The sequence below is a fragment of the Rhinopithecus roxellana genome, chromosome 4 (genome assembly GCF_007565055.1).
Source record: "Rhinopithecus roxellana isolate Shanxi Qingling chromosome 4, ASM756505v1, whole genome shotgun sequence".
Lineage (NCBI taxonomy): Eukaryota > Metazoa > Chordata > Mammalia > Primates > Cercopithecidae > Rhinopithecus > Rhinopithecus roxellana.
In genome coordinates this window covers 47,509,234-47,526,964 of record NC_044552.1, presented here as the reverse complement: position 1 = coordinate 47,526,964, position 17,731 = coordinate 47,509,234, and the positions used below count along the sequence as shown (strand labels likewise).

Sequence of the window (17,731 nt, the reverse complement as noted above, 5' to 3'; positions counted from 1 at the left end):
ATTCTCACATGGTTCATGCAGCTATTTCTGTACAAAATGTGTAAGTCAACTTACTTGTTCGGTTGAGCTATCTCCAGAAGCCATTTCTTTTGACCCTGAAATACATTCCAAATGGCTTGGGAAATCATTACACAGATCCTTAAGCTTCTCATCTCTTGGCAATGTTGATGCACACACAGTAGAGCTTTCTAGTCCAATTTCTTTTATAGTTTCTAAATTAGGAGAATAGTGGTTTACTTCTTTGCTTTTAATATCACTAAGAATGTGTGGCTTTTCTTCCATCATCTCAGATGTAGAACATGCTTTTTGATTAAAGTCTCCAGCATGTTCTATTTTTTCTGAATATACATCAGCAAGCAGCTCGTAGAAAATATTTTCAAGTTGCAGTGGAAGTACTTTAGATGTAATGCCTCTTTTCTCTAGGTCATACTCCATATGAGTTAATTCTCTCATCAATTCAAATAGTCCTGTAATATTTTGGCTCTGTTGATCTTGCTTCAATATATTAAAGAGAAGCTCAGACTTAAGATTTCCAATACAGAAAGGATCATCTCTACTTTCTGCCTTTAGTTCTGATGAGTTACTCATGGGGGAAACTCCAGAAGAGTCACTCATCTGAGAGTTGCTGGGCACAGCAGATGCTTCATTTACCAACTGTGATGTGGTAATCTGTTTAATTAAATTTTGAACTAAAATTTTAGTGTCTGCACAGGCTGAAGGTTCTTCAACCTCTTGAGGGTTCATATGACCTTCTTTCAACCTGCTTTTTAAGATATCCTTTACATCCTCCACAAACACCTGAGACAATTCAGGAATCTCAACCTCCTTTTCTTGGGGTCTTGGAGACAAGGCTTGTTCTTTTGGTAGCTGTTGCTCAATTCTTTCTTTCTTATTACTAATTTCTAAGAATGAATAGTCAGTATTTAAAGTGTTACTGGAGTTATCATTTCCTAATCCATTTGCACACTGGTCTGACTGCAGAAAAATATTCTTCCCAACATCTTCTACATGTTTAAGAGATAATATTGAAAGTGTGGCTTCAATACTTTCTGGTGTGAACTGAGAAATTTCTGTTTCTCCTCCTGAGATGCTTTCTTTACTACAAAGATCATTACTTTGGATCATCTCATTAATAGGTGAGTCTTTTTGGGTACTAGTGGACTTCTCTTTTGTATTATTAACTCCTAATTGTAAATGTTCTTTCATGGGAGGGGCAGTTATTAAAACATGGCTTGGGACATCTTCATTTGGTTTGGCTACATCTTTTGCTTTTGTATTTTTAGCACAATGTTTTAAATAAGTAAACAGATCAAGCTCTTTCTCAGGTCCATCAGTGAATGACTCCTCAAAATGTGTATTCCCTTCCCATGATGTAATGTCTGAAGTGATGTCATCACTAATCTCTTTGGAAACTGATGTGTCAAAAATTTCTTCAAGATTCTCAAACTGAACAGGACTTTTACTAACTATTATTTGTAGATTATTTCGTTCATCTTTAAGAGTTACAGTTGCTTTTTTAAGGCTTCCTTTCTGATTAAGTTCTTCATTGTTTGTGATTTGTGAAAATGGAAACTGACTATTAATTAACTTGAAACTATCCCTTGTATTTTCACCAGGCAAAAGTTTGAGATGCCTATTTTCTTCTTCTACTAGACCTTCTACAAGCACTTCTCCTTCAGCCAAGTACATTTTCTGAATTGATGTTTCATCTTCTATTAGAATATCACTTTTGCCATCTCTCCCTTTAATGAGATTGCTTCCATTTCCTTGAGGATCTTTGTCAGTTACAGAGGCTATCGATGACAAATGGCTTTCCTCAGCAGGTTTTCCCATCAAATCAGGCTCAGTACATATGATGTGATCAAGAGATGAGTCAATTTTTGGTGCCATATTCTTAAAATATTGATCTTTACCTTTCACAGAATCAGTCAATTCTGGCAATTCTGACCCTTGAATCAACTTAACCTTTGTGTTTGCTAGATCATTACCTAATTCAGAAGTTGAACTGATATTATTATGTGAAATACTGGCAGGGCCAAAAGTTTTTTCAGATTCAGTGTCTTTAATGATAGGCAGCAATAAATCCTTAAGTACCATCTCACGATTCAACAGATTTTCTTTGCTTTTTCCAACAATCTCAGTTGTATATTCTGGAAGGTTGCTTTTCTCAGTAGCTAAGCTATTTTCACTAGGTGATGCTAGCTGTACAACATTTACCCTTTGCTGTTTTTCTAAAGAGCTATAACTGTGCATTTTATCCAGAAGAATCGTTTTATTAATATTTTTATTTTCATCACTGTTTTCATTTACAATAGAGGCACACAACTGGATATCCGTATCTTCAGCCACATCTTGGCACCTGGGCTTTCCATTCTCATCTCTTATACATCCTCCTTCTTCATCAATGCCATCATTATCATCATCATCCTGATCATTACTGTCATATATATAATCCCCATAACTTTCTTCGCTTTGCATAGAATCTAAATGATCAGTATCAGAGTGAAATTCCTGTACAGTTACATACTCTTCCTTTCTTACTCTCCAACTGCCATTGTCATCAAATTTTAATGACGCGGTGAAGCTCTCTTTTCCTCCTACAATATCATAATCAGTCAATGAGTCAGATTCATCTCCTTCAAGGATATTTGTACATTCCCTTTCTGATCCAGTTTCCAGTGACTGTCCATTCACCTTATCTGAGCCAACGGGATTTAAATATATTTTTTCACCAGAATCTAATTCATCTTTCTCAACATCCATGAGGAAATCCTGAAGACACTGTGCTTTGCCCTTCACACTTAAGCTACCAGCTAGTGCCCCCTGGGGAACCATGGAATTTTCATTCTCTTTTGAGACATCATAAAAAACATCAGCAGAAGAAGCCATCTCATCGTTTTCCTCTTGCAGTGTGTCATAGTCCTCAGGGTGCAGGCAATCATGATCATCACCATCAAGAAGCAGAGAATCATGGTCATCGTCTTCAAACAAGGGAGTATCATAAAAATCATCATCACTATCAGTGTCTGTTCCTGTGTCATTCTGCTGATCATTCAGCAGTGACGTTTCATAGTCACCAGCACTGATGGTTTCATCAAGCAATGGTGTAGCAGAGGTAAGAGATACAATGGCATTATCAGTATCACCCCCTGGAGTCACAGCACAAGAATACTCTTCTATTTCAGACTCATTTTTCTTGTCTTCAGGCATGTGCTGAAAACCAGGATGTGTTTTCTCATCCTCACCAGAAGTATCTGAAATGTATTTATCATTGTGATATTGTATTTGAGGATTATGAGAAATCATATTTAAAGATTTCTGTCCATACTGCTCTCCCGGTAAACTGATGTTAATAGCCGCAATTCCCAGAAACTGGTCTTGAAATTTTTCTCCTATTCTTTGACCTGATAACATGGTTTTGTCACTGAATGATAATGTTTGGGCTTCACACTTATTTCCATTGCTCTCTGGGGTGTGTGTATCATTAAAACTTCCCTGATGGTGCCTCAATTTATCATGACTTAACAAAGCACTTAGCCTGGGGGAATAGTCAAAGATAGGCGAATCCCTGTTTGTAAAATCTTCATTCTCTGTTTCATTCACACCACAGAATTTATTCATTTTTGATTTTACAATAGGATTTTCTATCAAATCACCTGGAAAGTTTTGAATGTTTTTAGAATGACTACATTCACTTGCATGTTCATTTGTTTCCACTTGGCTTTGATTTTCATAGTTTGTAAGTATGTTTTTGGAGTCACTTCTAAGCATGCTAATGTCTGCAAGTTCAGTCTGTGTTAAATATGATATGGGACTGGGAACACACACACTGGGTGAACTGTTAACTTTAGGATCAATTGATATTGCACTTGCCGGTTTTTCTGACTGAGAAAATTCACTATTGATAACATTATCTCCCATTTCATGAAATTCTTCATCTACAGCACACTTTCTATTTTCAGGAGTCTCTTCATGTTCAGGTTCTCCACAGTGACATTTATTGAAACTACTTGGTGCAGTTGTACATTCATCCTTTTCTCTACCTGAAGCATTACTAAGAAATACACCAGAGGAGCTTAAGACATCAATACTTTCTTTTATGGCTGTATCTCCATCAAATTCTGCATGACAGCCTTCCAGTAGCATGCCAACAGCCTCATCCAAGTCTCCATCGTACAGCAAAAGCCTTTGCCCTGTGTTTGCATCCATATAGCTATTTATCATTAAATAAGATAGAAATAATTTTTTAGTTTGTTCTGAGGTCTGAGTAGTGACAGGTTCTTCTCCATCAAAAACATCCTCTTCTTGTCTGTAATCATGAACTGTGGAGGGTTGAAATTTACAAAAAGAGAGCCATCTTCTGGCATTTTTACAAGCTTCTAAATCTCCTAAATCTGGCATTTTATCAGGCAGTATTATATTTTTTAAAATTGATGCTGTGTTATTGTCTATAATTCCTAGCTGTTTAGCAGCATCCAAACCAATGACTTGAGAACTTTCTGGAATATAAAGAGCAGCTATTTTTTGCCTGCTATTCAGGATTTTGTAGGCCAATTCATTTGTAATCAACTCTTGCTGCAAGGAAGATGATGTGGGAAATATTTCACCAGAATGGGGCCAAATTAGTCCAACATAGCCTCGTTGAGCTTCCAGTACCAAAAGAGCACTGCTGGACGTTATTAAATCACACTGTACTGCTTCGTCTACAGTTAAACGCTTGGCAGGGTTTGACTGGATGATTCCACCAGTTTGAACCTGATATGTGAGGATACTGCTAGCAGTGTCCCTGTCAATCACCCCTTCTCTGACAGCTTCTTCAACAGTCATTCTTTGGCCAGAATTGGAATTGATCAGACCTCCAGAAAGAAGCTGTGCACTTAACAACCTAAACATGGTTTCACGGTCTATGAGACCTTCATGAGCTGCTCTTAAAATGCTTAGGTTTCTTCCACATTTTAATGTTATTCTACCTCCTTCTTGTGGTCTCACAGGTAGAAGCCACATCCCCGTGTTTTCCTGTAAAGTACTTCTTTGTACCATATCTATTAAAGAAACCTTCTCAGAGGTGCAGGGGTCAATAAGATCTTTGCACATATTTTGCCTTTCCAGAACTTTAGAAAATAATGCTGAGGAAACCAAGTTCTGTTGGAAAGCCTTCTGTAGGGTCAACTGTTCTCCTGTGGCTGGAATAACCAGAGAGCCTGTAGAAAGCAGTATCTCAAGAACTTTGATGGCCATGGATTCTGATATCATGCTTTGAGCCAGAGCATCCAGTACTGGAATTGTGGTAGGTGACGCAGCAGAAATAATCTCCTTAGCTTTATCTAGTTCTTTGAGTTGGCACAGAATCTGTTCATCAATAAGGCCATGACTTTTGGCATCTTTAAGGTCAAAGCACTTTCTCAATTCTGGTGAAATTAGACCAGAAATCATTAGCTGTGTCTCGAGCAACCTAATTCCTGTGTCATAGTCAATGAGGCCTCTTAAAACTGCTTGAAAGACTGAAAGGACTTCTCCAGTTGTCTGATCGATGGTGCCTGCAATCACTTTATCCAGCTGAAAGGAAAATGCAAAAATCTCAGGTCACTCTGTTACACAAGGGTGGGTGGAGTTTCATGCAAGTTAGGTTTTTTTAAAAGTAAATAATACATTTCAACATAAAAATCCTCTACTTACCAAGGTGCAGCAATGTTGTGAATGTTAGGCAGTTCAAATGCACAAGTGATCTATGTCAGTGATCTATTCAACAGCACAGGATGTGATAAAAGCTTTGAAAACAACATGCATCTGTGAATTGAAAACTTAATATCGTGTATATTGACAAGGTTAGTGAGGACACAACAGAGTAGATGATGATAGTGAGAAAACAGAACACATATCTAGAAGGCAAACCATGCTTTCTGCATTTAGGTGAGATTAGAGTCTAGCGGCATGAAAGAGATTATCAAACCCCATGCTATTGATGTTTACAGCATACAGACTTCTTCAAAGATAGTCACAAACTAAGAAACACTGTTACATACCCCTAAAATGTGACAAGTATATGGAAAGTATTCCCAGGAGTAATGAAATTAAATATAAAGATAACTTTTTGAATACTGAATATTATGTTAGGCCTGTTGATATACACTGTCAAGTTTTAAAAGTTTAAGTACCAGTCAAATTTTAAATGATTTACACTTTAAGAAGATGCTAGGGCACCCTCACTATAATGTATGGCCTTGTATTACTCAAATAAATCTCATGGATATCTCTGAAAATCAAACACTCTATAATACATCAATGCCACCATTAGAGATGACCCACAGGCTCTTTTATAGCCTATCATATTAAAATACCTACTACACCAGAAGAATGGCTTTTAAAGACAAGAGTTAGAAGAATGAATGGTCTTTTTCTTTTACCATGCAAGGCAGAGATTAAGATGTCACAGAAACTGATGATCAGCACGTATAAGATTGCATTTAATAAACAACACTGGAATCTCCAAACATTTAAATAAACTCAATCCATGTTTTAACTACGTACAAAATTCAAGGTCATTTCTTTATTATTGACATAGATTTCCAGAGCCATGCAATCAAACTAAGCTTCTTGAAACAGCCTCATGTTTAAATAAATAATATTACCTTCTCCTCTACCTTTACATCTCCTGAGGTTTGTGATTCTTGTAGCTGTTTCAGAGATTCACTGAATAATAAATTATAACTTTCTTGAAGAGTTTTCACTTGTTTTTCCAATTCATTTCTTTCTTCATCTGTCATTCTAAAATAACCAGAAATGATAAAAAGACTAATGCAAGTCATCTTCAAGAGATAAAGATGATTTATTAGGTTCAATAATTTTGTCACATTATCGTAAAATAAAATACAGCCTCACATACATACTGCTCAGGTCTCAGTATGACTATATAAAAATTAAATTAATTTAAAAAATTTTAAATCCTTAAAAATATCTAAGGATCTTTCCCTTGCCTGAGAAAAGGACTGAAGGAAAGGGTGTACACTAATGTATTGACACTTATTTAACATACAAACTTCCAAAATAACAATTGCTGCTATCTGACAGAGGGTAAGATCTCATTGTTAATCCCAACATGGAAAATGGGATTTCCATTTCCATCAGTACCATTTCTCAAGATGAAACTTGTTTAGACTAAAGCACAAATAAAGAGGAAATTATCTAAGGGGATTAACCTGATTTGCTAAGGTGTACTATAAAGTCATTATGAAATAATCCTAAGGAGGACATCCAAAAAGGTTTAAGAAAAAGGTGGATTCCTTCCCTGAGTGAAGCATTGATTGAAACATATAAAGTGCTTTGTAGCAAAAAGTAGGGATAAAATATGAGAAATGAGGCTGCCATAGGTCTCAGCTAAGAAAACGAAGACCATATTTATAAATGTTTTCCAAAGAATAAGTCTCACAGAATACTACTTAGATTTAAGACTTGACTTGGAGTCTGTACTCTACCTCTCACTTGCTAGTTAATTCTTAAGCTCTGAGCCTGTTTCCATGGGGATAATGAGAACATTTCAAAGTTGTAATAAAGATTAAAAGTGATTGGCCGGGCGCGGTGCCTCAAGCCTGTAATCCCAGCACTTTGGGAGGCCGAGACGAGCGGATCACGAGGTCAGGAGATCGAGACCATCCTGGCTAACACGGTGAAACCCCCGTCTCTACTAAAAAATACAAAAAGCAAGCCGGGCGAGGTGGCGGGCGCCTGTAGTCCCAGCTATTCGGGAGGCTGAGGCAGGAGAATGGCGTAAACCCGGGAGGCGGAGCTTGCAGTGAGCTGAGATCCGGCCACTGCACTCCAGCCTGGGCGGCAGAGCGAGACTCCGTCTCAAAAAAAAAAAAAGAGAGATTAAAAGTGACAATTAATCAAATTAGTAAGTTGATACTCTTTACTATATTAAATAAATTGTGATTAGTTTGAGTCCCATTTTTAACACTGCAATGAAAATTTACCACCTCTGTTTTGCTGAAAGCTTTTAAGAACACTTCCCCACTTAGAATAAAAGAGCTAATGACAACCAACATACTTATCTCCATGTTTTGCCAAAAAAAGCTGCATAGCTTGAAGTGCTTCCGATAACTGTTCCTTTTTGGTTGATATTTCCTCACTGGAGATCTGTAAGGTAAAGAAAGCACATTCAAACTCTTCCTCCAAAAGGAGTAAACAACAGTATTTAAAAAAAAAAGAAATTCATCAAACTTTAGTCAAAACCTAGTCTGTTTTCTGGGTGACCCAAGTGAATAACCTATCAGTTATTAGCAGTCTATAGTATAGGTCTAGATAATTTTATTTAGAATCCATCAGGAAAGCTCCTCTCTCTATCCTTAACGCCATCATTTTCAAGAGAAAATAATAATACATTATACATTTCCTGCATCTGTCCTAGTCCAGCTGTGGATAAAGGTGGTCTCCACCTGCAGGTGGGCACTCAGCACTGGCCCAGTGTCATCCTTGCACACTGCAGTACTCAAAAAGACACGACTGTGGGACACTACTTCCAAAGGACATCTTCCTTCTGCCAAGCTCCTAGACACAATGCTCCTTTTGAAAAAATTATGGTGGAAGTAATAATCTGTAGGTATACAGACCCAGAATAAAGAATTTCTAGCTGAGAGCGGTGGCTCATGCCCGTAATCCCAGCACTTTGGGAGGCCAAGGCAGGCAGACTGTTTTGAGCTCAGGCGTTTGAGACTAGCCTGGGCAACATGGTGAAATCTTGTCTTTATGAAAAACACAAAAAGTATCCAAGTATTTTTGGCTCATGCCTGTAGTCCAAGCTACTCGGGAGGCTGAGGCAGGAGAATTGCTTAAGCAGGGGAAGGGGAGGTTACAGTGAGCTGAGGTCGTGCCACTACACTCCCACATGAGCGACAGAGTAAGATCCTATCTAAAAAAATTTTTTAACTATTAAAAAAATTAATTTCTAATGCTAAGACCCACTTTGTAAAAGTCATTTGTGACTGTCATCTGTCAGAGAAATAAAATTGATCTGTTTGGGGAAAAGCTAGAGGTCATACTTTCTCCTAATCCTTCAGTGTATCATTTCCAAATCCCTTATTTCAGAAATTGCCACTCTTTTAAATGAGCAGAAATAAGAGGAAATAATGGGCCAATGAAAATATGGGCCAATGAAGTCTATTTAGAGTCAATTTAAAGTTTATTTTTCATGACTATAGATAATCATGAGGCTGCACTGACTTTTGAAGGACACACTTATATTAACTAAAATTTCCTTTAACAGAACCACCATCAACTGTTCTTAGTTATAATTAACGCCATTATCTGCATTAAGTATCTAGGGTACTAGGTCTAAATCTGACTTAGTAATGTTTTGGAGAATTTAAAACTAAAGAATGTCTACAACAAATTTTTTTTAATTTGCCAGGTGTGGTGGCATGTGTCTGCAGTTCCAGCTACTTGGGAGGCTGAGGCAGGAGGATCACTTGACCTTGGAAGGTTGCGGCTCCAGTGAGCTGTGATCACTCCAGTGAGCTGTGATCATGCCACTGCACTCTAGCCTGGGTGACAGAGCAAGACCCTGTCTCAAATATATAAATATGTATATATATTTTCAAAAAAACTACAGAATATAAAAATACCAAGGGTTTATAATCCATATTTCTTAAAAGAAACTTATTATCCCAAGGAATCTTTGTTAACCTTTATGTACCCATTTTAGTTGTCTATTTAATGAGGGGAAAAAAAGGGAAAAGGATATTTTACATGAAATATATGTATTAAAATTACTTGAAGCTTTTTGGTATAAAGCACCAAATGCAAGTGTTTTCCCACATCTCCCACATATCTTCCACATCCCACATATATAGTATGTAAGACGATGAGTGAATACTTTATTTCAATTGAGCAACGTTTCAAGTATATACTCTGGTCTGTAAACTTCTCCAAGGAAGAACCTCAAATAAGGAACACTTGCCTCATATCACAGCCAAAATAACACAAGGCACTGATGCTTTCCCATATTTAGTCATGTCAACAATGTCTATTTTAATAGATGACAAGTAAGTACTGATGCAGAGCTAGATAAAGTGGGAGCTAATATTAAGATTGGATGATAGCCCTTGAAATTTCTAAATGTCAGACAAGAGCAGGAGGGCAGTGTAGGAAAGTATTCCTTGAGAAAAATGCTTATCTTAGCGGAAATTTATTTTTTTAATACAGCAGCAATCCCACTGCTCTCACCAGCAGCAGCAGTATTAAAATTTACACCCCAACTACCAACATCCTAAGAGTTTCAAGTGGTACAGTCCAATAGATACCAGGGACATCTCCCAAGCTGTGGCCATCCAACATAACACTAAGCAGTTGGGATACAGAAGACAGCCCGTTAAGACTAAAGAATTCACTAGGATAAAAGATGGTATTTAGAATTTCCAGTGATTGACTGTAGACACTTCCTTATGAGATGGAAAAGACCCAGAAAAGCACAACTAAAATCAATAATCAAGAATGTTAATATCCTGGTTTGTATTTTCATTGTTCTTGAAACTTTTTTTGTTTACATCTGTAAGAATAAGATGACATATCTTTATGACATGGAGTGCATGGATCTACTCTAGACATAAAACAGAATGACTATGCTCTTCAGCTATTCTCATTGTAATAATCAGGAAGCAGACCTAACTACTAGGAAAAGCAGTATACTGAATTCATTTACTAAAAATAAGAATAATATATATCATTCAGGCTTTGGAATTAAACAGCTTCTTCTGCCACACACTAACTTTGATTCTTTGCACAAGTTATTTAATCGTTCTGATTTGCATTATAGTGGCCTATAACAATGTGAAAATTAGGTAAAAATTAAACATTGTGTTAGGTAAACTGTGTCAACTCAGTTAACATCCCTGCTATTATTATTATTGTTAAACCAGGACTTCTGTGAATACCTTTTGCATAGAGAAGGGAGGTTTCCCAGCCTTCTCTGCATCTTTCAATGTCTTGCTGATATTTGATACCCATTTCTGCAATTCTTTGGCTTTTTCAACATGCTCTTTCTTTTCTTCTTCCAGTGACTTCTGACAGTTGTGAGCAGTAAGAAAAATATACACTCCATTAAATGACTTAGCTATTAAACTGACCTCTCCATAGCAAACAAGAATGTAAAAATGTTTTTTTTCATCACACACAGGTTACTAAAACATTTTATTCATTCACTTAACCATATTTGCCATGTCACAAAGCAGATGCACCTCCAAAATGTTTATGGTAGCAAAGAAAGCTATGACATACATTCCTTAATGATTGGTTTAACCTCCCAGCTGTTTCATCAATGTCACAAAATTTAAATCTCAACTTTATTCATGAGGCACTAGAAGATCTTTGAATTGCTGCCTTTGCATTAGTATTACAATCATAATTGTACTGACAAAAAGGTATCATAGAAGGCTGACAGAATACAGAATGTCTACTATACACATAAGGAAAACACACAGAATGAAGAAAAATCCTTCCCCTCCTCCAACACACAATATTCATAATGTTAGCTTTCAAGTGCAAAGACTTAACTAGAAATGAGATGTTGTGGTAAATATTTTAATACGCAAAGAAGGTCACTATATACAGAAAAAGGCAAAACTTTTTCATTTTTTTAAGCAATCTAAAACACGGCAGCTTGAAGGCTGTGGGAACGAATTTATATCTTTCTTTTTGATTCCACGGTGCTTCATGACGTGTTCTTTCAGTGAGTGCAATGTATCATTTAATAAATGATCACTATTCAATGAAGGGGAGTTCTGAAGAAATGATGCTGTGAACTTGGAGTTCATCAAGTTTATCCCATATTCTATGTAAAAAAAAAAAATCATTTTAGTGTGGCCAAGTTTCAAAAAACCATTCTCAAGGCTAAATGAAACCATTTGAAGGGCATTAAATCTTATGTAATTTTCAATTTAAAACTTACTCGATGAATTGATGGGTGCTGACGAGTTGATGGGTGCAGCACACCAACATGGCATAAGTATACATATGTAACAAACCTGCACGTTATGCACATGTACCCTAGAACTTAAAGTATAATAAAAAAAAAAAAAAAAAAATAAAATAAAATAAAATAAAATGAAGTGACACAGAATGCTTAGAATAAAGCAAAAAAAAAAAAAAAAAAAAAAAAAAAAAAAAAAAAAAAATAAAACTTACTCTACTTTGAGCACTCAGCAATTTGCAGCCCTCAAGAAAGAGTATGTTACATAATTCACAGACTGCATACGTAACCGATATGATCATACTCTGAAAAAGTGGCATGAACCAGCCAGCATCACCCCTTGCACAGTTATTTAAACATGTCCTGTTAGGAAGAATAGTAGAGGCTAGAAATTCCTGTCATCAAGGGCTCAGATACTTCTAACAGTTTAAGTCCTGTGTGGAAATCAAAATCAGCTTTTTCTAAGGCTTCTTTATATGTCAACTTTCTTTTTGTCTGAGGACATATTATATTTCTGACATATGACTTTTGATCTTTGAGTTTTGTGGCAATGAGGACATCTATAATACCTACTTGGAGAGCCTCTTCTATTGATAATCGAGAGTGACCCTGTGGCTCTATCAACCCTCCTGTCAAGTACTGAAATTCCAAACATCGGATTCCCATTTCCTTATTTATAATATTTGCATTCACAGCTTCCACCACTGACATCATTTTGTTAGTGATGGGATGGCCAATCCCTGTGATTACTAATTCACACTGTCGCAACTGCTGGGCAAACCCCTCATCAACCAGGCCTCTATGCAAAGCTTCGGCTACCCGGTACTTTTTGCCAGTAAGAGGATCAATTATGCCCCCTGTACTGACTTGGGCTTCAAGGCATCTGAGGGCAGTAATCCGATCAACCAAATTTCTACGGGAGGCTTTTAGTACAGAGATCCTTTCCCCACTAGCAGTCAGCCAATACCCTGCAATAGGACTGTGCAAATCTTTCTTGGGAACTAACCGGCTCAGCAAAATATCAGCAAGTTCTGTAAGTGTGATGAGACCTTCCTGATACTTTTTGACCAAGGCTTTGTCAATTGTTCCCTGCTCTATAGCCTCATTAATATTGAAATTTAATCCTGTTTTAGTATCAGTCAGCATATGAGAAGAATGCCCATAGGATTCAAAAAATGTAGCTTCCTTCCACTGATATTGCTGCCCTGAAAGTTCAAGATATATACTCTTCTCAATCAGTTTTCTCTGGAAAGCCTCATACGCAGTCAATTCTGACCCTGTTTTAGTATCTACAACAGAAATTCTATGAGTTTTTTGGACACTGAGATTGGAAATGTTCCTCTCCCCAAATGGAAACAGAAAGCATTGGGACTCTACATCAAATACGCACATTCGCAGTAATTCTGAGTAATATAGAGCTTGCTTGTTATTGGGATTAAGGAAAACTCTTGTGTTGCTGGATGGCTCATGTAAAAACTGTAAGATGGCATTATTCAACAACCCCTGCTGCAGAGCAATTTCTGGAGGAACACGAATGCCTCTCACGGGGTCAATGACACCCCCACTGGCAATCTGGGCTTCCAAGATATGTTTACCTTTTTGTCTGTCAAGCATTCTATTTTCCATAGCTTGAAACACTGACAATGTCTTAGAAGAATATGAATATCCCACAGCTGCCTTCTCTGCCTCAAGAAGCCTAATTCTGAATTCGGGGTCAACAACTCCTTTAAGAACTGCATCTTCAACAGAATATATCTGACCTGAAATGGGATCAATTATAAAACCTGTTGCAGCCTGAGCTTCTAAAAATGCCAAAGCCATCATTTTGTCTATTATGATTCTCTTGGCCGCTGAGGCAAATGAAATCTTTTCTTTTGTAGATTCTAGGTAAAGCCCTGCAATTGAGGTGGCTCTCGTCAGAAACTTATTAAGAGTTTTCTGAACTTCTTCAACAGTCTTAAGACCGAGTCGCAGCTGCTCAATTGTTCTCATGTCCAGAAGCTTAGCTTCCACCAACTGCCTGGCAGTCACAGTGTGCCTAAGCCCTTGGAATTTAAATTCATCATCCCTAACTGAACATGCATGATCACCATCAAAGTTCTGGAAGATCTCTGGTTCTAAGCCCTTCTTAAGGAAATCCCCTTTCTTGAGTCCACCAGATGCTCTGCACCCTTCAAGCAGCCATTCTTCAGCACTGGGAACTGGGTTCTTTTCTTGTTTTAATGTTGTGACTTCTGTATGTATATCATACTGCTTGTTCTTAGCTATCTGTAACAGGAATTTATAAAATGTTAAAAGTCACCTCAAGAACATTATGTCACTTTACTCATTCTCAATCCAAACATAATTCTTTGAATTACAAAGATGAGATTAGTGAAAAGAAGAAAAATTTCAAACCAAGGAGGGTTCATGAATAAGTATTATATTATTTTCAGAGTCTGAATTTTATCTTAGATGACAATTAAAGGTATTAAAATTATATCTTTAAAGACTAAGACAAAAATCTAGCCACAGAATATGTTAGAAGTTAAAGCTAACTGCTTGGTTCTTCTAGCTTTTTTGATAGTCACATATTTCAAAATGTATCTCCACAGATATAACAGCATATCTACTACATCCGTATGTTTAATCACAAACATTCAAAAGTTAAAGTGTTAATTTATAATAAAGATTCAAGTAAGTTACCAGAAAAAGTATAGCATTATTTTTCTGTCAGAACTACAAAGAGCCAATCATACTCAAAACTGTTTTAAAAATTTAGTCTAGGAGAGAAAGGAAACAAATGAAGAAATTTGACATTAGGTAGTTGATAAGGTCTCAGAACACAGAGCATACCTCTAAGGGTGTCAAAAGCTTCACCAGTTCCATTTCACATGTGTTATCTTGATACCTAACAGGTGGTCTAGAATTGTTCAGGGCTTGGTCTCTTATCTTCTCAATTTCAGATAGTCTTGTAATAGGCTTTGTCTCATCAAAAGTTATCTGTAATTCGGTGCTTGTCTGAGAAAAGTACTCAGAGTAACACTGCTGGCTTTTCTCTTTCTCAAGTGGAGGCCCTGGTGGCTGGAATTGGACTTCTTTTGGTATTTGTTCAACAACCCGATGTTGCCTCTTTTCTTCCAATGGCTGTGGTTCTTGAGTCCATCTCAACAGAGGGGATCTGGGTGTTGGGTGAAGGTGTCCAGTGTTTCTAGAGGACAGCTCTCCAGAGTGTTGGCACTCCTTCACTGTCATCTCAAAATCTGGTTTGAAGGTACAGTCTTTGGCTGTGTTCTTTTTTTGAATTTCACACTGGAGCAAAACTAATTGATGTTCATGCTCTTTGATCTGCTGGTCCATTTTTTGCTTCAGGTTTTCAACCTCACACTTCTGGGCTATCAGCTCATCCTCAAGTTTCCGACATTTTTGGTAATGATTTGCTTCCACATGCTGCCCTTGCTGCATTTGTTCACGATACTGTTGAAGCTGTCTTTCAAGTTCTTTAATGTTTGTTTCACAAAGCTTAGCATTTTCTTGGGCTCTACAGTTTTCTTGTTGAAGAGACACAAAGTCAAGCTTAATGCCTGAAATATCATTTTCAGTGATGACTTTGGACTCCATTAATTTTTCCATCTTCTTCCGAAACTCCTCTGCTGACTGTTTGAATTTATCAGATTCTTCCTGAAACAGAACCATCTTTCTGTGGGTCATCTGCTCCTCTATGGTTTTTAAGTGTAATTCATCTTGTACTTTTTTCAACCTGTTATTTAACTCTTGCACCTGTGCTTGCTGTAGCTGAACTTTCTGCTCCCCACGTCGCTTCTCTTCCTTGGAAGCATTCAGCTCCGCATTCAGATTTCTAACTTCTTTCTCGGTATTCTGGATGATAATGTTCTGTTGGTCACACTTTTGCTTAAATTCACTTACTAAATTTTGACTTTTCGCCAGGTCTTCTTCTAGGCATTTAATTTTTCTTTGAAAATCCTGCTCTGTTTTTGTCTGTTTATGCAAGTGTTCATTTGTGCTGCGTAGCTGATCTTTAAAACCATCTGCCTGAATTTTCAGTGCTTCACATCTTTGCTGGATAGTTTGTTTCTCTAAAACTATATTCTCTGATTCTGCCTGAATTCTCCGCATCATTAATTTGGTTTCATTATTCTGCCTAGTAAGCTCCTCGACTTTTTGTTTTAGCATTTCTGCACACTCATTACTTTTCTCCAATTCTTCATTGAGCCTTTGGATTTTATCATTATTTTCTTTTTCAGCTTTGATATTTTGAAGCAACTGCTCATGGCTTTTCTCAAATTGTTCTTTTAGATGATCTGATTTTCTCTGGCAGATTCGTAGTCTTTCTAATTCTTTCTCATCTCGAAAAGAATGAATTTGTGAATTTAAATGCTGAATACTCTTCTCAGCTACAGCATGTGCCCTTGTGATTCTGTCTACTTCTCTTTGTAGCTTCCCTTTTTCTTGATGAAGAGATTCTAATTCTAACTGATAATTATGCTTTATTTTCTTGAGATCATTAGCTTCTTGCATGGCTTCTTCAGCCTTACCTGTGGTTTGGTTCAATTGCCTACCAAGCTCTCTGAGTTGTTGAGAATACCCTTTCTCCGCCTGATCCTTCCTTTCCAACTCCAACTTAAGGCATCTGAGTGTATTATTTGTTTCATCTAGTTTATCTTTTAGCAAACGAGCCTTTTCCTCAGATGACGTTTTTTCAAGCTGGAGGGCATTAAGTTCATATGTCAGTTCTCTCATGTCTTGTTCAGCCTTTCTATTGGCAGCTGTTAGTTCATCTACCTGCTGTTTGAGTTCTTCTGCTTTCTGTTTGTCATGTTCTTGCTGGAGACCTGTTACTGCCCTGCATGATGTAGCCTGTGTGATCGCACATACTGGCAATGCATTTTCTCTACATGTATACTGAATTTCAGTTATTTTTCTTCTTGCTTCCAATTCAATTCTCTGCTTTTCTTTCAACTGTTTCTCTGCCACCTGTTTCTGAAATGCAAAGTCTTTTTCCATCTGCTTTATCAGCTTCAAGAGTTCTTCCTCATTGTCTCTCTTTCTTCTTAATTCTTCCGTTAATTTATTTTTTTGTTGCTCCAAATCATTGAGACTTAAATCTTTTCTTTTAAGATGGTCTTCCAGTGTTCTTCTGGTGAAGGTGTTCTCCTCCAACTGATTCCGAAAATTCAGGAGGTTCTCTTCCACGGCAGCTCTTTTGGCCTCGGCCTCTATGGTGAGCTGCCTCACCCGCTCCAGTTCTCTTTCAGCGGCTTCCTTCTCTCTCACAATGGTTTCAAGTTCCCTGCGGTACTGCTTGGCTTCACTTTCAGCCCTTATCTTCTGCAGAGAGATATCTTCTACATTTCTCTGCTGCTTTCTCAATTCATTTTCTGCAGCCTCCCTGACCTTCGGAAGTTCTTCCTCTACTCGGGACTTTTGTTTCTTTAGTTCAGCTACCATTCTTTCCAGCTCACTTATCTTTCCTGTAAGTTTGCTATTCTCAAGCACTGTTGCCTTCTGACGCTGAAGCAGATCTGAATATGCCCCATGTTCAGAAGTCTCCTTACACCTTTTAATCTACAAGAGACGTTTTGAAAGTGTCAAGCCTGTTCTGTTCAAAATAGCTTACAATGTATGAATCAATATTCATAAAAGTACTTACAAAACCAAGTGAACTCAAATGCAGAACAAGTGCTATCACCACCACCACCAGCAGCATCACCTTCTTCAGAGAGGAAGCTTCAGAAAGTCAGCAGTAGAGGACAAAAAATCCTTCACGACAGG

At 37.4% G+C, this 17,731-nt stretch overlaps 1 protein-coding gene across 17 annotated transcripts in view; it reads right to left on the bottom strand.

The window, feature by feature from the left end:
* The window catches only part of DST (dystonin), a 385,237-nt gene that overhangs the window by 139,056 nt on the left and 228,450 nt on the right, over nt 1-17,731 (bottom strand). For 11 of the 17 annotated variants that reach the window (XM_030928388.1, XM_030928387.1, XM_030928389.1 and 8 more), the window contains 4 exons: nt 10,926-11,054; nt 8,045-8,133; nt 6,630-6,765; nt 55-5,556 (listed from right to left, as the gene is read on the bottom strand). In XM_030928388.1, the coding sequence (XP_030784248.1) occupies nt 55-5,556; nt 6,630-6,765; nt 8,045-8,133; nt 10,926-11,054 (5,856 nt within the window). Of the gene's footprint in view, nt 1-54; nt 5,557-6,629; nt 6,766-8,044; nt 8,134-10,925; nt 11,055-12,325; nt 14,228-14,794; nt 17,525-17,731 lie in introns of those variants that run through there. The other 6 variants (XM_010387943.2, XM_030928393.1, XM_010387944.2 and 3 more) reach the window with 2 other exon arrangements.